The sequence below is a fragment of the Pituophis catenifer genome, unplaced genomic scaffold (assembly GCF_029215685.1).
Source record: "Pituophis catenifer annectens isolate HBS135680 unplaced genomic scaffold, rPitCat1.0.hap2 SCAF_1, whole genome shotgun sequence".
Lineage (NCBI taxonomy): Eukaryota > Metazoa > Chordata > Lepidosauria > Squamata > Colubridae > Pituophis > Pituophis catenifer.
This window is the reverse complement of record NW_027256881.1, coordinates 171,760,139-171,785,610: the sequence shown is the minus strand read 5'-3', so window position 1 is coordinate 171,785,610 and position 25,472 is coordinate 171,760,139. Positions and strand designations below refer to the sequence as shown.

The 25,472-nt window shown below is 46.2% G+C and overlaps 1 protein-coding gene across 1 annotated transcript in view; it reads right to left on the bottom strand.

Annotated features, from left to right (window-relative positions):
- The window catches only part of ABCA12 (ATP binding cassette subfamily A member 12), a 326,573-nt gene that overhangs the window by 286,496 nt on the left and 14,605 nt on the right, over positions 1 to 25,472 (bottom strand). Inside the window, exon 2 of the mRNA XM_070956774.1 lies at positions 22,312 to 22,405. Within this exon, the coding sequence (XP_070812875.1) occupies positions 22,312 to 22,405 (94 nt within the window). The remainder of the gene's footprint in view (positions 1 to 22,311; positions 22,406 to 25,472) is intronic.

Below are 25,472 nucleotides of genomic sequence, written 5' to 3'. Positions count from 1 at the left end.
ACAAGGCTACAGCCAGTGGCCAAATACACTGAGGAGTTCTGAGACCTGGCCTGTCATGTGGACTGACTGGAGGACATTCTAGTGAACTGCTTCAAGGACAAGCTAAATGCCTGCATCACCCACAGGCCACCGAATCATCTTCACAACTGGTACATCATGGCAGAAGAGGCCAAAATCGACCAAGCAAAGAACCAATACCGGTCTGGCCACATCTGGAAGAGATCACCACCCGAGAGGAAGTGAGAGCCTTTCAAACCACAAGCAGCGGTGCCATGCTCAACAACCTGTTTCAAGTGCAGAAAAGAAGGCCACCAGGCTGCCGAATACTGATCAAAGACACCAACCAAAAAAAGTGATTGTTTGCCTACAAGAAAACCAGCCAAGGATACCCCACATACCAAAGACACCAGCCTGAAAAGCAGCGAGGTTGTAGAGTTCTGCCCATCCCCAAAATCTGGAGGGAGAAGTACGACCCCATCCAAAGAAGGCCCCGGCCAATCTGACAGCAATCTGGAGGATGACCCTTTGGTAAATGGACCAATCAAGCCTTGCCTCTAGAACTGTTAATCCCTAGCCTGGAAAGAAGAGTAAAACTAAGAGCTCTACTAGACTCGGGGTGCACCAGGTGCTTAATCAGCCCAACCCTAATGAGGAAACTGGGTGTCAACTTGAAAAAAATTAAACCCAATTGCATTTTGCCAACTTGATGGGTTGGACATGGGTGGAGTCCCAGCTACATTCACCACCAAGCCACTAGAACTCACCATGGGGAGCCACTGTGAGACTCTAATCTTTATAGTGGCATCTGGAATGGAATGTCCCTTGTTTTGAGGCTTACATGGCTGAAGCGCTGGAACCGACAAGTGGACTGGAAAAAATGGATTTTGAGGCTTCCCTGGGGTGTAACAGCCCCTGATGATGGCAGCCAGCAGCAGGGAGGTGGCCCAAAGAAGGAAGCAGCTGCCACTCTGAAAGACGGGCTGTGGCGAGGCATCCCTCAAGAATACAGGAACCTAGCCAAAGTGAAGAGGGCTCAGATGAACTTCCACCCCATTGACCCACAGACTGTGCCATTGAAATCCTCCCTGGGGCTAAGTTGCCAAAACCAAAACTGTATTCTATGACCCCTAGGGAGCTGGAGGAACTACATGCTTTCATAGACAAAAACTTGGCTCAGGGTTTCATCCAACTGGCCAGACTCAAAGTGACTGCTCCTGTTCTGTTCTGGGAGAAAAAAGATGGATCTCTTCCCTTATGCATTGAGTATCGTGGTCTGAACACAATGTGTGTGGGCAATGTTTACTCCCTCCCCCTCATGAATGACATGCTGGCCCATTTAGCTAATGGGAAGATTTTTTTCTCAGTTGGACTTGTACGAAGCCTATTACAGGGACAGGATTAAAGAGGGGGATGAGTGGAAAACAAGTGAAAGGGGACCCCCCTCAAGACAATGCCACTACCTAGGCTTTTAAGCAGGCATTAACTGAAGAGTGGTTCTTGAACCACAAGGACTCCTGCTCCATGAAAGGTGGCTGTTGTGGTCCGCTGGTGGCCTGTGGAGCTGGCAGCAGAGTCAGACAGTGAGGAGGTTGGGGAGGAACATGGGCCAGTCCTGGAGTCTGGGGAAGGCTCATTCAAGGGCTCTGTGTTGGAGACAGAGAGGGGGCCAGGGCTATCTGAGAGTTATGTGCTGCCTCCGGAGCCTCAAGAGTTGGACATCAGTGAGGCAGAGGAACAGGGGGACCTGTTTCCAGTGTGCGCATACGCAGAGCTGCCAGAAGGCAAAAACAGTTAAGACAAAAGGGATGACTCGGGACTAGGGCTTGGAGATGATTGGCCCCTCCCATAAGACATAAAGAAAGAGCAAAGGCACATGAGCCTTTGCAGGAAGCAACTTTGTTTGTTCTGGTCGGTTTAAATTCTGAAGCTCCATTTTGACTCTGTGCTCCGTGTGGCCTTGCAAAGCTAATTGCCAATTAGGTCTTTGGCAGCGTGTCAAGGGAGATAAGGGTGGGTGCTTATCAGCTTATCCCAGAGGACTATGGCAGACTTCTGTCGGACTCTTTACAAACTATTTGTGACTCATTACGGGCAGTGAATGAATATAATTCACAGCCATTGAAATAAAAAGAGGATTTTGGGTGCTTTTTACTGTCTCAGGAAGCCAACGTCAGAACAATGGCTTACCCTGGATGGGGAGGAAACTATATGTTCCTGCGAGCCAGAGACTTAAAGTTATACAGACCTGCCATGACTCAAAAGCTTCAGGATACTTTGGATTCATAAAAACACTACACCCAGTAAAAAGGCAGTTTTGGTGGCCTTCTCTTAAAAAGGACATTGAAAGCTACATTGCCTATTTGTATGACCGCAAAAAGATGACAAGGAAGAATACCTGACTTTTTACAGTCTGTGGCTGAACCTTCAGCATCCTGGAGAGAGATTGTCATGGATTTTATTGTAGAATTGCCCAAAAGTGCGGGAAATACTGTCATTTGGACAGTGACAGACCTGTTTTCAAAACAGGTCAACTTCATATCTTGTCAGAAAATCCCCACAGCCAAAATCTTAGCCAAAATGTTTCTGGAGCATATCTACCATTTGCATGGTGCCCCACAGAGGATAATTTTGGACTACAGGGTCCAATTCACCTCAAAGTTCTAGAGGGAGTTCTTAGCCCTCCTGAGGACTGATCAGGGGCTGAATTCTAGTCACCATCCCGAAACGAATGGTGGATTGGAAAATATTTACTGAGAATGGAACAACTACTCAAGTAGTTCAAATGGTGACCATTACAAAGCCGGTCTTTCAAAAGATGGAAAGTGCATGTGATTATAGGCTCCAAAGAATCTTAGACATAAGGCTCCATGTTGGAATGGGAGGAGTGGTATATCTGGTTCAGTGATTTCAGTCTTTCAAAAAATGCCTGAGCAACAGGTCAGAAAAATATGAATTGGTATTTTTATTCTTATCCTACCTTTTTTCATTTTTTTTTCATATACAACTCAAGGAATATATAAACATAGATGCAAACATATCAATATACCTATTTTCTCCACAACAAGAATCCTATGAGGTGGAATGATCTGAGAGAGAAGGATTGGTACAAAGTCACCCAGTGGTTTCTTTATGCCTAAGGCAGGACTAGAACTCATCTTTTCCTGGTTTTATGTCTTTATACAAGTGGCTGCAATGATTTTGGCAAGGGTACTGGGGTGAATCTGGACTTTGATTTGTTTTTTCACAGAGAAGGCCCCTATGAATTTATTATTCTTCCCAGAATGGGAGGTAGTGATATTGGCAAGCACTTGAGAAAAGGTTTCTGCCACATGAAACAAACCATATGACCTTTGGAGTGAAAAGGCTTGCTTTCTGCAACGGGCCTGGAAGCAGTAGATGTTCACTTATTGGGATCTGCTTTCTGAGAAAAAAGAAAAGAAAAAACAGATTGTGTCACTAAAAGAAAACTGAAGAGATAATAGGATTCATGTCCAGGATATTCAGTGATGGAAAACAGGCTCGCACCAAAATTAAAGCTCTGGAGGCTGTAATGTTCTGGTGCAGGACACCAGAAGAGGGCTGGAGTGATGTGCTGCTGCCCCACTCTCTTGCTGAAACAGCAGAGTCACCAAGATTGCATTGGGTTTCAGGAGAGAAAAAGGGAAGAGACAGATTGAATCATAGCAACAACAGCAATGGAGAAGCTAGTTACTAGGACCAAAGGCAGTGATTCTCTCGCTGATGAAAAGTGTTATTTTTAAATTGTGCTTTTATAAGTATCAGAGTTGCAATACAGTTAGCACAAGGAAAAACTGACTAAGGAAAGGTTCTAGCATCAAGAAAAGCCTTTGTCTTCTGAGATTAAAGGAAGCAAGTAAAAAAAAAACCAGGGTATTTAAGTGTTTTTCCCCCCATCTATTTCTTGGTATGATGTTAGCTCTTTGGTAATTTATGTTTTTCAACTGTATGAAACATTCCACATCCACTACCACTCTGAGGCCTCTCTGTCCACAGTGTCTACATACAGGTAGCCCTTGTTTAGTGAGTATAATTGGTTCTGGAAAAATGATTGCTAAGTAACACAATCGCTAAGCCTACTGAAAGAGGGAGACAGAGAGACAGATGGACGCTGCAAAGGTCACTGGTTGCTGTCATCTCATTCAGATAAAGTTCTCTCATACACTGTCCTGCGTCATCAGATGCTTGGGGCAGATGATTTGAATAGGTCCTGCCTAGAAATGAGAACTTTTCTGACAGTAAGAACAATCAACCAATGGAACAGCTTGCCTTCAGAAGTTGTGGGACTTCATCACTGGAGGCTTTCAAGAAAAGACTGGACTGCTATCTGTCAGAAATGGTGTAGGGCAGGAGTGTCAAATTCAAGGCCCACGACCTGCATCTGTGGTCAGATCCATTCCACTCCCCAAACTGCTGGCATGTTTTCTCTTCGCATTGCGTAGACCGCGCCAAAGCTACGCTGGCCCGATCTTTCCTCTTTGCATTGGGTAGATCAGGACGGCCCCACAGGCTTGATCTGACCATATAATGGGCCTTGAGTTTGACACCCCTGTTCTAGAGTCTCAATATCTTTTTTATAGTATGGTGACCAAAACTGTATGCAGTATTCTAGGTGTGGTCTTACTAAGGGTTTATAGAGTGGTGTTATTACCTTACTTGATCTTGATTGAATCCTTCTGTTAATGCAATTTAGGATTGCATTGGCTTTTTTGGCTGCTGCCACACACTGTTGGCTCATATTTAATTGGTTGTCCACTAAGACTCCAAAATCCCTCTCACAGTTACTGCTATTAAGCCTGGTTTAACCCAATCTATATGTATATTTTTGGTTTTTCTTGCCTAAGTGCAAGATTTTACTTTTCTCTACATTGAATTTCATTTTGTTAGATAAGGCCCAGTGTTCAAGTCTGTCAAGATCCATTTGGATTTTGAGCCTATCATCTAGGGTGTTGGCTATTCCTGCCAGCTTAGTATCATCCACAAATTTGATAAATTTCCCTTTATTCCTTTTATACCTATCTAAGTCGTTTATGAAGGTATTGAAGAGTACTGGGCCTAAAATGGAACCTTGTGGTACCCCACTGCTTACTTTCCTCCATGTAGATGTAGCACTGTTAAGGACTATTCATTGAATACAGTTTGTCCGCCAGTTACAAATCCATCTGATGATGATCTATCCTACTTTTTTCTAGCTTACCAAGAAGTAGGTTGTGGTCGACTTTGTTGAATACCTTGCTGAAGTCTAAGTATATTATGTCCACAGTATTTTGCTGGTCCACCAGTTTAGTCCCTATATTGAAGAATGAAATAAGATTGGTTTGGCATGATCTGTTTTTAACAAACCCATACTGACTTCTAGTTATTACTTTACTCATTTCTAGATGAACACCCTCTGCGCATGCCCAAGATGGTGGCTCCTCGCTGAGTTCACGATCTTGTGGGGTGATGTTTTGGCCTTGGGGGGGCCAGACTGAACATCTATGGCCCCTGCCCAGTTAAAAGGAGTTTTTACCAGTCATTTTGAGAGTTTTCTCACTCTCCGGGATGTCCTGGCCGGGAAAAGGTTGGCGCTTGCAGGGACGGCGCAGGATGGTGGGATTGGCCTGAATGACGGCGGTGATTGGCTCTACCTCCATTGGCGGCTGCCAGAGCGCCGACAACAGTGATTCGGCGGTGGCGTTGCTGGGGCACCCTCGTCGGGATTCTCTTCATGACCCTGGACGCCTCAGGAATTGTCTGTAGGGGCTAGGGGAGGACAACAACGACAAGGAGGAGGCTGGCGGTGGCGGCGGCAGCGGTGGTGGTCGCAATGGCGGCCGCTGGGACAGAGGTTGGATTCTGGGGCAGCAGCCTGAAGGCCTTGAGCGAGATGGCGGGGGATATTCTCGACAGCTTGCTTTCCATCTGGAATTGCCTGGGCGACCGAAGGGTGTCTGGCCCACCTTGGAGGGCCAGCCCCCAGGTGGACCCAGAGTCCTCTGTAGTGAGCTGGAGGAGGCAGAGTTTGGGGACATTGTTGACTGACAGAAGACCTGAGGGTGGGTTAGGGGGCCAAAAGATGACTGTGGGGTTTTTCGCCCCTGGTGCCTTGCTGCCTATGTCCCCCCATCCCCCTTTCTTTTGGCCTGGTTCAGGCTTTATTATGGTCACTGCCACCCCTGCCTATTCCTGGCCTGCTGAACGGTATCTCCCTTCTTTTGGGTTCATCGTGGCCTCTTTGGACACTGCCGCTGCGCGGTTCCCTGTTTCTGAGCCTGAGGTCTGGTTAATTCTATCTTTCTCCTTATCCATATGGAGAGCTGCAACTTGGGATACAAGGTCTGAGGGAGTCGGTTTATGGCTGCCGTTTCACTACCGGCTTCACCAACACTTTGGACTATTCTTGTCGGCCAACCACCATGAGAGGGTGATTTGGTCAACTATTCCTGGGTGTCGAAAGGCGCGTGTCTCCTCCCATTGCTGTGAGAGAGCAGTGGAGTCTGGTTTACTTGTACCTAAGACTGGCATTTTCTCTCCTCTGGACTTTAAATCACCGAAGTGGTCCCCCTGGCCATAGACTATTTTTCATCCCCCAGTGACCGGATGTATTCGGCGACTGAACTCCTTGTACTGCGAGACTTCCCTCTGTCGCAGGTCTGGCCCTTTACTCTATCAAGGGCCTACCTTGATGACAGGTTTTGGAACCCTGAGAGGTGGCATGTGGCAAAGAGGAGGCTGCGGGGTTTTTTGGCCAAATCATTAGTTAAAATTTTAAGGGGTTCTGGGAGAGGGGTGGTTGGTTATATGAATGGACCTGGGGGGGTCCGTATAGATACAGATCAGCATAGCCTGTCTGATGGTCGTGGCGTGAGGGATGGGGATGGGAGCCTGGATGGGGTACAGGGGAATGAGGGTCACTTTGTCACCGTGGTGGTGGGGAGGGGCAGAGGTAGTGGGTGTAGAGGGCCTTATGACTTCAGAGGGATGCGCCCCCACCATTTGCAGGCAGTGGTGCGCTCTGGCCCTCTTAGCTCTTCCTGCTCCCCCGGGGGGTTGGATGTGCGGAATCCGGGACTCCGGCTGGTGTATGTTAATGCCAGGTCCGTTGCAAATAAGGCCCCCCTCATGCGAGATATAATTGATGAGGTGGGCACGGACCTGGCTTGTATTACGGAGACCTGGTTGGGACTGGAGGGAGGGGTTCCCCTCTCCGATTTATCCCCGCCGGGTTTCCATGTGCGATACCAGCCGCAACTCCATGGAAGGGGTGGGAGAGTGGCGGTTGTTATTAGGGAAAGTCTTAGTCCTAAGGAGGTCACTGTCCCTCAGATTGGCGAGTGTGAATCCCTATTGTTGAAATGGAACCCTGGAGTAGTCGGGTCTGTTGATTACGTACCTCTCTCCCAGCTGCGTATCTTCGGCCCTGCCCACACTACTCAAAGTCATTGCCAAACTGACGGTTGAGTTCCCCAACCTTATAGTTGTGGGAGATTTTAATCTCCCGTCAGCCGGTGAGACATCTGAGTGGTTCGGGAGTTCATGACCTCCATAGCGACCATGGACCTGACTCAAGTTATACAGGGCCCAACTCACAATGGTGGACACACACTTGACCTGATTTTTATCTCTGGGCAGTAGATTAATGCTCGGGGTAGGGGGATATTATCAATTCAGCCCCTGTCATGGATCAACCATTCCCTTCTTATGCTAGACTTTCCATCCACCAACACTCACCACTGGGAGGTAGAACCAATGCGTTGATTCCGCCCCAGGTGCCTGATGGACAGGTTCCTGACGGAGCTTGGGACATTTCCTACATCCTTATCCCGCGATTCTCCAGAGGCCCTGGTTGATGCCTGGGAACAGGCTGTTACCGGGGCACTGGATCGAATCGCCCCATTGCAGCCTCTCCTCCGACAGGGATCCCGAGTAGCTCCATGGTTCTCCGAGGAGCTCAGAGAGATGAAGTATCAGAAGAGATGCCTAGAGAGCTGTTGGAGATCTTCCCGTTCCGAATCTGATCGAACACAGTTAAGAACCTACATTAGGTCTTACCTTGTGGCGATGGAAGTGGCGAAACGTAATTATTTCGCTGCTCTCATTGCGTCGGCAGAGAATCGCCCAGCAGCCTTGTTCCGAGTGACCCCCTCCCTCCTTAATCAGGGAGTGAGGGAGGACCCTTGCAGGGCACTGCTGAGGATTTTGTTCAATTCCTGCAAGACAAAATCACTCAGATCCGGACGGGTTTAGACTCTAACTGGGCAGGGTCTGACGAGGAGATGGGAGCAAGTCTTGGAGGTAACATCTGGGTTGACTTTGACTCTGTATCCTCGGATGAAGTGGACAGGATTGTGGGTAGATTGAGTGCCACGACGTGTTTGTTGGACCTGTGTCCCTCCTGGCTTGTTGCGGCAACCAGGGAGGTGACCGGAGACTGGATCCAGGCGATTGTTAACGCTTCATTGAGGGATGGAGTCTTCCCCACCATCCTTAAAGAGGCGGTGGTTCAACCCCTCCTCAAGAAGCCTGGCCTGGATCTGGCCTCTTTAAACAACTTTTGTTCTGTCTCCAACCTTCGCTTTATAGCGAAGGTTGTTGAGTCTGTTGTGGCATGTCAACTTCCACAATTTCTGGAGGAAGCGGACTATCTAGACCCCTACCAATTGGGCTTCAGGCGCGGACACAGCACGTAAACGGCATTGGTCGCCTGGTGAATGATCTCTGGCGGGTCCAGGACAGGGGTTATTCCTCTGCTCTGGTCCTACTTGACCTCTCAGCGGCTTTTGATATCATCGACCATGGTATCTTACTGCGACGACTCGAGGGGTTGGGAGTGAGGGGCACTGTCTTACAGTGGTTCTCCTCCTACCTCTCGGGCCGTATGCAGTTTGTCTGGGCAGGGGGGCAGAGATCCTCCTCAAGGCCCCTTACTTGCGGGGTTCCTCAGGGTTCGGTTCTCTCCCCCTTGCTCTTTAACATCTATATGAAGCTGCTGGGTGAGATCATTCAGAGTTTCGGGGTGAGTTACCATCAATATGCTGATGATACTCAGCTTTACATCTCCACCCCGGACCAATCCAGGGATGCCCTTTCCGTGATGTCTAAGTGCCTGGAGGCGGTAGGGGTTTGGATGAGCAGGAACAGGCTCAGACTCAACCCCTCCAAGACGGAGTGGCTGTGGATGCCGGCATCCCAGGATCTAGTGGCCCCATCACTTTTGATGGGAGGGGAGTTGTTGACTCCCTCTGATAGAGTTCACAACCTTGGTGTCCTCCTGGATTTGCGGCTGTCCTTAGTGGATCATCTAATGGCCGTGTCCAGGGGGGCTTTTTCACAGGTTCGCCTGATGCACCAGTTGCGACCCTTCCTAGATAGGGATGCCCTCCATACAGTCACTCATGCTCTCGTTTGGACTACTGCAACGTTCTCTACATGGGGCTGCCCTTGGGGTGCACCCGGAGGCTCCAACTGGTCCAGAATGCAGCCGCACGGGTTGTTACAGGAGCTTCCTGTTACTCCCGGGTAACACCTCTCCTGCGCGAGCTGCACAGGTTGCCGGTGGTCCTTTGGGTCTGCTTCAAGGTGCTGGTACTTACCTATAAAGCCCTTCATGGCATGGGCCCGGGGTATTTGCAGGAGCACCTCCTACCGGCCTCCCACCGCCCAGTGCGCTCACATAGGACTGCCCTCCTCCGGGTGCCGTCTGCTAGACAATGTTGGCTGATGGTGCCCAGGATGAGGACGTTCTCTGTGGCCGCACAACCCTCTGGAACGAGTTACTCACTGGGCTCCGGACAGCCCCTGACCTCCGTTCTTTCTGCAAAGACCTGAAGACATGGCTTTTTGAACAAATTGTCTGATCTGTTGGGAGTTTTTAGTTAATTGTGGGATTTTAATTGTATTTTTTAAAACTTTATTTATTGTTATTGTTATTGTTTTTACTTTACGTGATGGTTGTGAGCCGCCCCGAGTCCTCCGGGAGAAGGGCAGCATATAAATTTTAAGAAATAAATAGATAGATAGATAGATAGATAGATAGATAGATAGATAGATAGATAGATAGATAGATGCTGGCAGATCTGTTTTTTATTATCTCTTTCAGTATCTTCCCAGGTATTGATTTTAGGATGATTGGTCTGTAGTTTTTTGGGTCTGTTTTTCCCCCTCTTTTTGAAGATGGCACCACATCAGTTCTTTTCCAGTCCTCTGGTAGTTCCCCGGTGCTCCAGGATTTTTGAAAGATATGATACAGAGGTTCTGAGATGACATCTGCCAGCTCTTTCAGAACACTGGGATGTAATCCATCAGGTTCCCAGTGATTTATATTCATCAAGATCAGTCAGATGTTCTCTTACCATTTATTTATTTTTTTTGCTTATTTTAACTTTTATTTCTAGTTTGTCTTTTATGGTTATGTTTTTGATAAGTTGGACTATAGTTTCTTTTTGCATGAAGACCAATGCAAAAAACGAGTTAAGCAGCTCTGCTTTCTCTCTGCTGCCTGTTACTTCCTTGCCATCTTATTTATTTATTTATTTATTTATTTATTTATTTATTTATTTATTTATTTGTTTATTTATTTGTTTATTTATTAGTTCAATTTATATGCTGCCCTCCTCCAAAGACTCAGGGCAGCTTACAATGCACTTATAGCAATAGCCTTCATTCTTTTGTATATACCTGCTTATTAGGGCTTTTGGCCCCCCATAAGCGGTGTTTCTACAAAGTCAGCTTATTGCCCCCACAATCTGGGTCCACAATCCAGGTCCTAAAGATCTTCTCTCTTTAGTGGATCAACTGTTTCATTGTTTTTTTTTTCTTTTTATATGTTGGAAGAAACTTTATTATCTTTGACTTTTGTTGCAAGTCTTTGTTCATTTTGAGCCTTTGCTTTTCTGACTTCATCTTTACAGATCCTGGCTATTTGCTGATATTCTGCCTTAGTTATGTGCCCCTCTTTCCATTTTTTGTACTTGTCCTTTTTGTCTTTCAATTTATCAGAGAGATCTTTGTGCAACCATGCCTGTTTCTTCTTGGATTTCTTGTTTTTCTTTTTCAGTGGTACTGTGCTGGACTGGGCTTTAATGATCATATTTTTCAGTTTCCCAAGCTTCTTGAATTATTTTTCCGTTTAGGATTTTCATTCAAGGAATCTTTCCCAAGTTCTCTTCAAGTTTGTTAAAATTGGCTCTTTCAAAATCTAAGACTCTGGTATCATTATGTTCTATTGCTTGTGTTTGCATTATATTGAATTCCAATATGACATGGTTACTCTCACCCAAATTTCCTGCAGTTTCAACTCCCTCTATCACTTCTTCTCTGTTCCTAAGAATTACCGTATTTTTTGGAGCATAAGACACACCTTCCCCCCCCCTTAAAAGAGGGTGAAAATGTTGATGCATCTTATACACTGAATACAGCTATTTTTTGCCTCTCAAAGCCCCGCCCTGCTTGTTCCATTTTTGCAAAAAACAGGTCCATTTTACAAAATTTTCATTTTCACAAAAATAAGGGCATTTTTGCCCTCCCCCAGCCCCCAGTTTTCACAAAAATGGGGTGCACAGAGGGTTTGGGACTGGAACTGGATCATTGGGAAGGAACCCCACTTAGGCCCATAGTCAGCTCCATAGGCTCACCTCTACAAAACCTAGCCAAATTTCTCGCCAAACAACTACAGCCCTATGCAGAATCCATCAACTCACATGTAAAAAACTCATTCCAGTTCATAGAGATCATAAAGAAACAAAACTTACAGCCCAGCGACCTACTCGTGAGCTTCGATGTCATATCCCTCTTCACCCAAGTGCCAATCAAAGAAGCCTTGACAGCTATCCAAAACAAATATAACCCCCCCAAGCACATCCTAGATCTGACCAACCACTGCCTATCCAACACATACTTCATCTATAACGGACAAAAATACAAACAAATAGAAGGAGCACCCATGGGATCACCCCTCTCACCTGTCATTGCTAACCTCTACGTGGAACACTTTGAAACCCAAGCTCTAGAAAAATCTGATCACAAACCCAAACTCTGGCTCAGACATGTAGACAACACCTTCATAATCTGGCCACTCGGGAAAGAAAAACTGGACAACTTCCTCACACACCTCAACAGCCTACAGTTCACCATGGAAACAGAAGCGAACAACCAACTTCCCTTCCTGGATGTCTTAGTCTACAAAAAATCCAATGGCTCCCTAGGGCACACCATCTACCAGAAGAAAACACACACAAACCGCTATCTGCATGCACTCTCATACCACCACCCAGCACAGATCAACTCCATAGCCAAGACACTCATCTCCAGAACAAAACGCTTAGCTGACGAACAACATCTAAAAACCGAACTACACACTCTCACTAACGTACTAACATCCAATGGATTCCAAAGAAATAAGATTACCAACCTAATCCAAAAAGAAACCCCCACTAAAATCCAAGACAGAGAACAAGAAAACGGCAAAGCCCTCCTCCCATACATAAAAGGCACCACAGACAGAATCAGCAAGATCCTCCACAAACACAACATCAAGACAGCATTCTGCACAAACCGAAAAATATCCACCATCCTAAGAAACCCCAAAGACAAAATTGAGTTAGAAAATCAAGGAGTATATGAAATCCCATGCACCGCCTGCCCCACCACATACATCGGACAAACCAACAGAAAAATAAGTGCACGCATTGAAGAACACAAGAACTCAGTCAGAAAAGTGGAACCAACTTCTTCCCTGGTCCAATACCTCAAAGCCACAGGACATGATATTGACTTTAAAAAGACCAGAACTATCGCCAAAACTGAACACTTTAACAACAGAATAATCAGAGAAGCCATCGAGATAGAAAAACGTCCACACAGCATGAATAAATGAGATGATACCTCCCGCCTACCAGCCATTTGGAAACCCACCCTTATTGACAAACGAGTCCCTAACACAAAGAATGACATCAGACCCACACTCACGAGAGCCACACAGGATGTAACCACCACACATCCACGCAGAAAGCAGACTCAAACCCACACTGATGATGAGGCACGACCACGGACCAGAAGCCAGACCATAGCTGCATCATTAGCCACTTTAAACCCCTCCAATCCATACATGAAGCAAACTGACACCCACCATGAAGAGGTGGCACGGCCACGAACACGAAGCCAAATAACAGCAACACAGCTCACCAGCTCAAATCCCCCTGCTACTCAAACCAACCCGAGCACAACCAAGCCCCCACCTAAACAGAACACACATCCAGCCAATCAAAGCACAGCCAACCCCCCATCCAGTCAGAGCACAGCCAAACCCCCAACCCAATCAGTTCACACCCTCACTGGCAGTTAAAAGGAAGAAACAGCTGCGATCACACACATTGCTCCTAGAAGCACGAAGCCGAAAACACCAGCCTGAAGATGACGAATGAGACTTCGTCAAAACATTGCCAAGACACCTCCAATTTTACGTGGGAGAAAACCTGAATAACCAAAGACCTACATACAAACACCCGTGAAAACCTCAGAAAACATATATATATATATTCTTACTTTTCGTAGGTTTTATGTGTGTTTTTCTTTTAGCCAGGTTTTTCCTACGTAACCAAGATTTTTCTACAGCCCTAGCTCAGTGGAGTCACATCCACTCGATTCTGGGCTTTTTTTTCTTCTGGCAGCCAGCAGGCCCTATGCTGCCCTAAGCTGCCAAGTGAAAGAAGTGAAGTCTCTCACTTGGCAGCATAGGGCAGCATAGGGCCTGCTGGCTGCCAGAAGGAAAAAAAAAAAAAAGCCCAGAATTGAGTGGATGTGACTCCACTGAGCTAGGGCTGTAGAAAAATCTTGGTTAAGTAGGAAAAACCTGGCTAAAAGAAAAACATATATACATATGCATTCTAGGAGTTTTTCGTCTTTGGTTTCATGTATTTCTGTAGCAACATAGTGGTGGTTTACATATGGTACAGTGCAACTCCACCTCCTCTTTTGGAAAAACTTTGGAAAAAGTTCAGAGAAGAGCAACTAAGATGATCAAAAGCCTGGAGACTAAAACATAGGAAGAATGGCTACAGGATCTGGGTTTGGCTAGCCTAAAGAAAATAAGAATTAGGGGTGATATGATAGCAGTATTCCAGTATCTGAGGGGCTGCCACAAAGAAGAAGGGGTCAGATTATTCTCCAAAGCACCATAGGGCAGGACAAGAAATAATGGTTGAAAACAAATCAAAGAGAGAAGCAACCTGGAATTAAGGAAAAACTTCCTAACAGTGAGATCAATTAACCAATGGAAGAGCTTGTCTTCAGAAATCGTGGGTGCTCCGTCACTGGAGGTTTGTAAGAAGAGACTAGACCCGTGATGGCAAACCTATGGCACATGTGCCAGAGGTGGCATGCAGAGCCCTCTTTGTGGGTGTGTGCACCGTTGCCAGCTGCTCTTCTGGTTTCCTGTTTCTTGGCCGGTTTTGGCCATTTTTGGGAACACGTCGGCCAGCTGGTTTTTGCGGGCGCCGGAGCACCAAAAACCAGCCCAAAAAATGGCCAAAAAACAAGAAACCAGAAGAGCAGCTGGTGAGAAAAGGACTGTTTTTTGGCCAGTTTTCGGATCATTTTCAGGCCGGTTTTCAGATCGTTTTTTGGGCACTTTTGGGGGCACTTTTGGCCCCCAAAAACGACCTGAAAATGGCCAAAAAAATGCCCAAAAAACAGGCATGCGCGCGCCAACCAGCTGTTCTTTGGGTTTCCGGCATTCCGGCGTGCGCACATGCACGTACGTTCCAGTTTGGGCACTCGGTGCTGAAAAGGTTTACCATCACTGGACTAGACTGGACTGGACTGGACTGAAATGGTATGGGTTCTCTTGCTTGAGCAGGGGGCTGGACTTGAAGACCTCCAAGATCCCTTCCAGCTCTATTCTATTCTATTTTATGGGGTTTGGTTTTTTGAACAGTTTATATCCTTCTATCAGTATGTTCCAGTCAAGGGTTTCATCCCACCAAGTTTCTGTAATTCCAACTATATCACATCTACCTTCATGTATTAATAATTCAAGTTCATCCTGTTTGCTCCCTAAACTTTGTGCATTTCTATATAGGCACTTGAGATATTTATGTCTGACTCTGGGGATGCTTCCAATGTCTCCTATTTGGTATTTGAGTTTGTCTTCCTTCTCATCCATCCTTATCTCATTATTTGACTTGTTTTCTAGGGGTTTTTGCTTGGAATTAGGTCCTGGAAATCCTAAAGTTTGGTCACCCCCCCCCTTGATTTTAGTTTAAAGCCCTTGTGATAGTCATTTCCAAAAACATTCTTCCCAGTCTTTGTGAGGTGCAGCCCACAAAAACAATATATTTTATTCAAAATAAAGGTGAAAGTATGAGTGTGAGTGAGAGGCAAACAATTGCTATTTCTACTCTTATTGCATCTGAACTCCCTAAAACTAACCTGAAAACTGCACTGCCGATGTGTGAAAACAGTTATGTTATCAGTATGGATTTGGAACATTCCTAGTGCAGGAAGGGATGCTTTGGTGTAGCCCTAGAATTCTTCTCATATTTCTACTTTAAAAGTCCCAACTCTGAAAATTCCATGACATCACACTATTCAATAAATATCAGATGTAGTCCTTCAGGTGATCATGTTTGTGGGTCAAGATCAGACCCTCAGAAATTCCCCATGTCTGTAAAGTAAGAGCAAGTCTTAATGATTGCACCAGCAGAGATGCATTGACTGGAACCTAAAAAGAGTAATAACCAAAGTGCAACTAGTCTAGAACTATATATATATTCTATAATTTCTACAACAGATTACTTGCAGCTAACTGCAATTTAAGCAGCAACAGTTTTATAGCCCAAGACTTCTTAAAAGGTAAAATATTAATTTACCAAATTCATTACATTTAACAAGCTATAGTGCAACTTTCTAAACAAAAATGTGTACAATCATAATTAGTTAGATGATATTGTGGGTTAATTATTTCTCAGTTCTGTCCTCTCCTTTATAACATGTACATGAGGCAGTGACTGAGGTGATATGACAGTTCAGGGAGAGGTATCATCAAATTGCTAATGATACCCAGTTTTATATCTCCATCTCAAGCTGTCTGAGTGTTCTGTGGATGTTTTGTTCAAGTGTCTGGAAGCTGTAAGTGTCTGGATGGAATGCAAAGGGTTTTGATCAAACCCTAGCAAGTCTGAGTAGCTCTAGGTATTTGGATCTTCTAAGGGTCAAGGTATTTCTACCATTGTAAATGGGGCAGTACTGCCCCAGATGGACCCAGTGCACAATCTGGAAGTCATCTTGCACTCATGTCTCCTACTAAAAGAGGACCAGTATTGTGCACCAGTTGCACCTGTTTCTGGATCAAGAAACTTTGCTTGCAGTCACTTGTGCCCTTGTGACCTCTCATGTGGATTACTGTAGTGCACTTTACAAGGAGTTGCCTTTAAAAAGCACTTGGAAGTTTTAATTGGTGCAGAATGTGGCTTCATGGGTAGTAAATAGGGTTAAATATTACTTGTAACATTACTGTTACCTGAGCTACATCGCTGCCAATTTGTTTGAGTGCAATTCAACATGGGGGCTGTCACCTTTAAAGGTCTTCATGGCTTCAAACCAAGTTACCTGAGAGACCATCTTCTGTCATTTGTTTCTATCCACCTAATTCAGTCTGGAACATTGGCATGTTATGGGTTCCATCAGCCAAGTAATGTCAGCTGGCGGAGACTAGGAGACATGCCTATGCTGAAGTACAGTTATTAAAATAATAACTAATATTTAAAAATGATAAAGCAATTGGAGGCCAAATCATATGATGAACAATTGAGGGAGTTAGGTAGAGACATGTCAAACTCAAGGCCCGTGGGCTACATCTGGCCCATGATGTGGTTAGATCTGGCCCACGGGGCTGCCCTGGAAACAGTGAAGGACTGGCCTGTAGTGCCTCGGGCCCAGGCCACTGGGTGCTGATCTACAACCTGGTGGTGGCCACAGGGCCACCCTGGAGCCAGCAAGGGGCCACCCCCGCTCCGCCCCTGGGCGGATTTTTTTTTTTATTATTTATATGCCGCCCTTCTCCGGAGACTCAGGGCGGTTTACAATGCGTTAAGCAATAGCCTTCATACTTTTGTATATTTATACAAAGTCAGCTTATTGCCCCCACAAACTGGGTCCTTAATTTACCTACCTTAGAAAGGATGGAAGGCTGAGTCAACCTTGAGCCTGGTGAGATTCGAACTTACAGTAATTGCAGACAGCTGGTGTTAATCACAATGCTATCAGACTGCTGAGCCACCAGGCCCGGTAATGAGGTGATGAGTGCATGAGGCCTGGCATCCCTGGGGACTATCTTGCTCTGCAGGTTGACTGCTGTCAATTCTCAAAACGACTCTAGCTGAAGCTATGTTTTTCTTGATTCGTTTCTTAGTTGCCATACTTATGGGGGGGAGGGGGACCTATGGAATGTAGGATGATTTTTTCCAATGTGCCAGACATAACAATGATAAGGTTCCTGAGAACCAAGACCAGATCAATGTGTCCTAGCAATGGCAGGAGGGAGTGCTGAGAAGTTCACCTGCTTGGTTGGCTAATGTGACCTGTGACACAAGGGGTGTGAACAGTATCTATTCTTTAAATATAGCAAAAATGTGGGAATTATTCAGTGTTGGTTTCCGATTTGACTGTGCCGACATGATGTACCCAATAAACAGGATTTTTGAGGAAGCCAAGGCCTCAGAGTCTTGAATTGGTTGGGAGCATTACTTGGAACCATGACAACTGTGTTCTGAGTGCCTTCCTTTCACCCAGGTTGCCAGCACTTGCTGCCTCCTGTGCGCAGGCCCAAGGGACAGGGACAAGGCAGTGGGGCGGCCCCTCACTGGCTCCAGGGTGGTCATGCAAGTCAGATCAATCAAGTTACTTCTCCTTCCTTCCTCTTTCCCTCCCTGCCTCCCTCCCTGCCTCCCTCCTTCTCATTTACTTCTCCTTCCTTCTTTCCTTCCTTCTCATTCCTGTCTTCTTCCTTCCTCCATGCTCAGAAAGGGATGAGGGGAGGCACAGAGATTGGGAGCGCTGCGGGTAGCTGTGCTGCAGGGGTGGGTGAAAGGGAAACATCATGGACTGCAACACCATGTCAGTGAGTGGGCCCTGGAGGTGCTGGTGGTGGGTGCGGCACTGATCTTCAACCATGGTAGCCATCAAGGCCAGAACGCAGTCAGCCTTTGATCTGGAGCTAAGTGAGGGGTTGCACCACCCCCTGGGTGCACGCACAGGAGGTGAGCGCACGGAGCCTGGCATCCCTGGGGACCATGTTGCCCTGCAGTCTGATTGCAGCAGCCCTGCCCGAGCTACTCAACGTTATCGCCGCGGTGGCGGTTGATACCCCCAGACTTATGGTCATGGGGGATTTCAACCTGCCGTCCGTGGGTGAGACGTCTGAGGTGGTCCATGGCTTCCATGACGGCTATGGATCTGACCCAGCTAATTCATGGCCCTACGCACATGGGGGGAAACACACTGGACTTGATTTTTGTCTCTGGACAGTGGCTGAGTGATCTCGAGATAGGGGACATAGTCATCGAGCCCTTGTCATGGTCGGATCACTCTCTCCTTCGCCTTGATCTTCGAACCGCTGCTCCCCGATAGGTTCCAGACGGAGCTTGGGCCAATGCCTGAGGTCCTGGCTCACGCCTCGACTGGAGACTTAGTGGCCGCCTGGGATAGGGCGGCCGCTGGAGCTCTGGATCGAGTCGTGCCTTTGCGGCCTCTGACCCGGCGCCGATCTCACCTGGCTCCTTGGTTTACTGAGGAGCTGAGGGAGATGAAGCGCCAGAAAAGACGCCTAGAGAGTAGTTGGAGGGCCAGTCGCACTGAATCTGACCGGACACTGGTAAGATCTCATATTAAGAATTACCTAGTGGCGATAAAAGCAGCAAAATGTAATTATTTTTCCGCTCTTATTGCATCATCAGATAACCGCCCGGCCGCCCTGTTTAGGGTGACCCGCTCCCTGCTCCACCAGGAAGCGAGGGAGGACCCCTTGGAGGGAAGAGCCGAGGACTTTGTTCAGTATCTGTATGACAAAATCACTCAGATTCGGGAAGATCTGGACTCTGACTGGGTAGATCCAGTGGGGATGACGGAGGCAGGTCCTGAGAATGTTATCTGGGATGAGTTTGACTCTGTGACCCCTGAGGACGTGGACAGGATTCTGGGTAGACTGAATGCGACCACATGTTTGTTGGACCCGTGCCCCTCCTGGTTAGTGCTGGCTTCCCGGGAGGTGATGCGAGGCTGGCTCCAGAGGATTATAAATGCTTCATTGAGTGAGGGTGTCTTTCCCGCCACCTTGAAAGAGGCGGTGGTGAGACCTCTCCTCAAGAAGCCTTCCCTGGACCCGGCAATATTGGCTAATTATCGTCCAGTCTCCAACCTTCGCTTTGTGGCGAAGGTTGTTGAGAGTGTGGTGGCACGACAGTTTCCCCGGTACCTGGATGAAACGACGTATCTAGATCCGTTCCAGTCGGGCTTCAGGCCTGGGTACAGCACGGAAACGGCATTGGTCGCGTTGGTGGATGATCTCTGGAGGGCTCGGGACAGAGGTTGTTCCTCTATCCTGGTCCTATTAGATCTCTCAGCGGCTTTTGATACCATCGACCATGGTATCATGCTGCACCGGTTGGAAGGGTTGGGGGTGGGAGGCACCGTATTACGGTGGTTCTCCTCCTTTCTCTCTGACCGGTCGCAGTCTGTGTTGACAGGGGGGCAGAGGTCGACCCCGAGGCCCCTTATATGTGGGGTGCCACAAGGATCGGTCCTCTCGCCCCTTTTGTTCAACATTTATGTGAAGCCGTTGGGCGAGATCATCCGTGGTTTCGGGGTGGAGTACCATCAGTACGCTGACGACACCCAGCTGTACATCTCCACCCCAGACCACCCCAACGATGCCCTTGAAGTAATGTCCCGGTGCCTGGAGGCCGTACGGATCTGGATGGGGAGAAACAGGCTCAGACTCAACCCATCCAAGACCGAGTGGCTGTGGTTTCCGACGTCCCGATATAGTCAGCTGGTGCCATCGCTGACTATTGGGGGCGAAGCATTGGCCCCCACGGAGAGGGCTCGCAACTTGGGTGTCCTCCTGGATTCACGGCTGTCTTTAGAAGAGCACTTGACAGCCGTGACCGGGAGGATTTTTCATCAGGTTCGCCTGATCCGCCAGTTGCGTCCCTTTCTGGATCGGGACTCGTTACGCATGGTCACTCATGCCCTCGTCACCTCCCGTCTGGACTATTGTAACGCTCTCTACATGGGGCTCCCCTTGAGGAGCACTCGGAGGCTCCAACTGGCGCAGAGTGTGGCCGCGCGGGTGATGATGGGAGCGACGTGGCGCTCCCATGTAACGCCTCTCCTGCGCGAGCTGCACTGGCTCCCGGTGGTCTTCCGAGTGCGCTTCAAGGTTTTGGTCATCACCTTTAGAGCGCTCCATGGCTTAGGACCTGGTTATTTACGGGACCGCCTGCTACCACCAATAGCCTCCCACCGACCAGTACGCTCCCATAGAGAGGGGCTCCTCCGGGTGCCGTCGGCCAAACAATGTCGACTGGCGGCCCCCAGGGGGAGAGCGTTCTCTGTGGGGGCACCTACTATCTGGAACGAGCTCCCCCCCGAGATACGGAGGATTCCGGATCTGCGTACCTTCCGTCGCACGCTTAACACGTTCCTATTCCAGCAAGCCGGCCTGACCTAAACTTTTCCTCTTTTAAATGGGAATTTTAAATTTGGTTTTAAATTATTGGGGTTTTAAAACGGTTCAGCCAAACTTATTTAATTTGTTTTATCTCTATTTTAAATTTTGTATTTATATGTTTTATTTTATGGCTGTTCACCGCCCTGAGTCCTTCGGGAGTAGGGCGGTATACAAATTTAATAAAATGAAATGAAATGAAAATGAATTGCATTCTGAGCGCTTCCTTTTCACCCAGGATGCAGCACTCACCACCTCCTATGCACATGCCCAGAGGGTGGGGCCAAGGCAGTGGGTCAGCTCCTCGCTAGCTCCAGGGTGGCCCCACAGATCTAAGGCTGACTGCGTTTTGGCCTTTATGAAGTTGTAGACCAGCACTGCACCTGCCACCAGCACCTCCATGGCCTGTTCACCAGCATGGCCTGGAAGCATACAAGGCTTCCCTTTCCCCAGGACCGCCCCTGCCTCCGCAGCATGACCACTGGCAGCACTGCCAATCTCTCTCTCTCCTCTCATCACTTCTTGAGCATGGAGGAAGGAGGAGATTGAAATGAGAAGGAAGGAGGGAGGGAGGGAAAGAGGAAGTAAGGAAGGAGAGGCAAGTTGGTTGGAGATGCCCCAATTCACATAGTTCTGCATCAATCCTGGATCCATTGAGACTTGGGCTCAAAGGAGAAAGCAATTTTATGTTCTGCTTTGTCACAGACAGGACTTTGTTGGCAGTCCAAGTTAACATTGGTATTCCTGAATTGTGAGTTTTTAAGAAAGTATCCTTCCTTGTGTGTTGCAAACAGCCATTTCCAGTGGGGAAAACAGGACAAAGCAGAGGGGAGAAAAATATTTTCCTTTGCTATATTTCCAGTGTGAATTAGACCATGCAGGGTCCCTACAAGACAGCCCTTTTAAGGATTATGTATTCATAGAAAAGCAGCTAACTTACCTCTGTTCCTAAACACTAAAGCTGTTGCACATAAAAAACAGAGGAGCTCTAATCAACTATCACGACCACCATTTTGACAGTTTTGCTGTACTGTTGTCTGTGGATGTCCCCACTAAATGGAAGCACGGAATAAACTGCCATAATGGAATTTCATATTACAATTCATCTCATGCTATCATTACTTGGAAATTTAAAGATGGATAGTGACTAAGAAAAATGTGCCTCATCTGAGGACTCCCTTTCCATGGGCTCATACTTGGCATTTACAAAACTAGAACAAATATTTGTTAAAATCAGTGGTGAAATCCAATTTTTTTTTACTACCAGTTCTGTGGGTGTGGCTTGTTGGGCGTGGCTTGTTGGGTGTGGCAGGGGAAGGATACTGCAAAATCTCCATTCCCACCACACTCCAGGGAAAGGATACTGCAAAATCCCCTTTCCCTCCCCACTCTGGGGCCAGCCAGAGGTGGTATTTGCCGGTTCTCCGAACTACTCAAAATTTCTGCTACCAGTTCTCTGAACTACTCATAATTTCTGCTACCGGTTCTCCAGAACCTGTCAGAACCTGCTGGATTTCACCCCTGGTTAAAACATGTAAGGAATAAAAAGAATAGATTCATTGTTATAATACCTATCAACAATTACTTACAGTTTGATTGGGCTTCTGGAGGAAATTGGATTCGAATGACAGCCATAAGAATGAATGAAAATACAGGCAAAGAAATTAATGTGAAAGACCAAAGCTGTGAAAAAAAGAACAAATTATATTCAAGTTTGATATATTTGGAAAATTTTAACAATAGTAATCATACAAAAAGAACATCTGCTTAACAAGAAGTATAAAGTAATAAAGGTAGGAAAAATTAACAAATAAAGTCAATTTTCATTTTAGCATAAAGAACAAACTTTGTTATGGAAGGTCCCAACTTTTGCTAATTAGAAAAAATTAGTATTGAAAACTCTGCCAGAGAAGGCAGATTCATCCCGTAAGTTATTATGGGGTAATGATCTTATGACATGGTTAGAGAAGCAAGGCTGGACAGTTGCTTCCTTGTTTGCTTCCTTGGAAAAGATTTCTTTTTATGGCTTATACATGCTTTAAGAACTTTGGAGGCTTTTGTTTTATTTGACAATTAAAAGTATCTGGAAATCAGTGACATTATTGGGTGATTTGTTGCAGGATTTCAAGGATATGGCCTTATGTAGCTCTTTAGGGTTAAAAGCCTATGTGAAGAGTCATAAAAATTTTTTTTAATGTAAATACTCTGTAATCTTGCTAAACAACATGGATATACTTTTAATTTAATTTACTGTATATCATTGCATTATAATTCTCCAACTAGCGCTAACATTTGATCATTTGAGTATCCTGCTTCCTACCCACAAAAAAGTAGTAATATATAATGTTGATATTTTTTGTTAAAAGCCCTTGGTTAAAGGACTTTTGCATGCAGTGAGCCTTTGAGATTGGTCTAGGTTAGATGAGTGACATACAAGTCAAATAAATAAAAATAAATAAATGTGTCTCTGGCTATACTGAGTGGGACTTCTTGGAGTTTTTAAAAAGATTGTAGCATAGGGCCTCGTAGCAATTCCCTCCCGTTATAGTTTATGCCAGGCTGGCATCTAGCAAACGAAGTTGAAGCTGAAGCTCAAGATAGCAGCTCTGATATTCTGTCCCATCCCTCCCCCCAAAGGATTAAACCTAGGAAAAGGAAAGAGATAAAAAGAAAAGATTAGGGTTTAGTGGGATTTATCAGGGTATCGGTTATGGAATTTGCGAAGGAGCCATGGAAACTGTACATGTTGGGCATCAAACCACTCAGTTTTGAATGGGGGAAAATCTTTCCAGAGGGTTAGGTATTGAAGTTTGCCTCTGTGCTTACGTGAGTCAAGGATTTCCTTGACCTTAAAATGCTGTTCTCCTTCAATAAGGATGAGAGGTGGTGGTAGATTTGTTGTGGCACACAAAAGCAGTGTGGCTGCAGGTTTTAATAGGCTGCTGTGGAAATCAGAATGGATTGGATTTAAAAGATTTTGGTAGTTTTAGCTGCGCTGTCATGGGGTTGATGCATTTAATAATGGGGAAAAACCAATGAATTTCAGTCCCAATTTCTTCAAGGATTGCCTGGACTGCAGGAATTTTGTGGAAAGCAAAGCTTCATTTCCAACTTTAACTTCCCTTTGTTGCACTTCTGTCAGCATATTTTTTGTGGGAATCTCTCATGAGCTCCTTGCGAGCAACTGGCCATGTGAGTTGCAGGGATTTCATCCATTCAGCTAGTGACGTACTTTGGGGAGGTTATTGAGATAGCTCCAGCATAGCAATGAAATTTGAGCAATTGTCCTGTTGATAATTAACATACCAGTGGAGATATGCTCTAGTATGCCGTTCTCTCCATTGATCTGGAGGTGGTGAGAAGAACTGAGCCTAAAAGCTTAAGGAATTCCATCCAAACTCGGGAATGAATTGAACTCCTCAGTCTGATATGATTCTGGTCGGAGCTCCATGGATCAGTAGATATGCGGTACAAAAAGTTTTGCTAGGGTCTAGGGGGATTTTTGGGCACACCATGAAGTATTACCAGAGCTATCAGGTAACTCTACAATAAAGTTCATAGAAATCTTCCATGGGGCCAAGGGATTAGCCATGGGTTGAAGTAGGCAGTTTTCCTGGATGGCCCTTTGCAGAGGCACACAAAGGGCAATTGGTGACATAGCTTTCTATGACCAATTTCATGCTTGGCCACCGGAATTGGTGCCTTACCAAGTATAAGGGGTTTTTTTTTGTTTTTTATTATAAATTTTTTATTTTATTTTACATATACATATCAATGTGTTGTGACTCCGGCTCCCGAGCCTGTCCTCACGGAGGAAGATGACTTTGAAAGTGATGGGGAGGAACTGACAAGGCCTCCCTCTCCAAGACCCTCCTTTCTGGCAACGCCTCAGGTTCCAGCTAAAAGCCAGGAGGAAGGCATGTTGGAGCACCCACTAATAGGGAGTGATGAAGATCAATCTTGGATTGATCCCAGGCAGCGTCGGAGGGAGAGGCGTGCACAGCAAAGGAAGAGGTGTGGAAGGGCCAGAGATTGCTGAGTCACTGAGCCATGCCCCACAGGAGATAAAAGTGGGTGGGGTTGCTCTCCATGTTTTTATACATTGAACTAATGCCACTCACCATGTTATTTGATCGTATATAATAATACCACCATTCAATTTCTAAGTCAGACCTGGAAGCCATATTTCTACCTTTGCCTTCAGGCTTCAGGCCTGCCACAAATCCTACTGTGGGAAATTGGGAGGGGGGATTGCATAGAGAGAAGAAGATACATATTTGCAATAACATTCTTTATAGAAAGTCAAGGCCATGGGGCCCTGCAGCTGTGTGGAGAAGAAGGAGGAGGTGATTGCTGAGATGCTGGTAGAAGCTATAGAAGAACCCAAGGAGAAGATTTTAAATGAGATTGACGAGGTTTTTAGAGTACATACAAGATATGCAATGAGAAACAAATTACCAAGAGAAGTACATGTAAGATTTACAAAGAAAGCACTCAAATCAGAGATATTTCAAATAACAAGAAGTACAGGATTGAAGTACAAAGACAAAGAAATAAGGGCACTGAGGCAAATACCTAAAAGAGTTAGAGATTTGAGAAGAGAATATCAATTTTTAACAAATTTTTTTAAAACAAAAGGAGTGAGTTTTAGATGGTTCATACCAGAAGGAATCTTGGTGATATGGCAAAAACAAAGACATAGATTGGATTCAATTGAAAAAGAGAGGTTATTTTATGAACAATTTTGTGG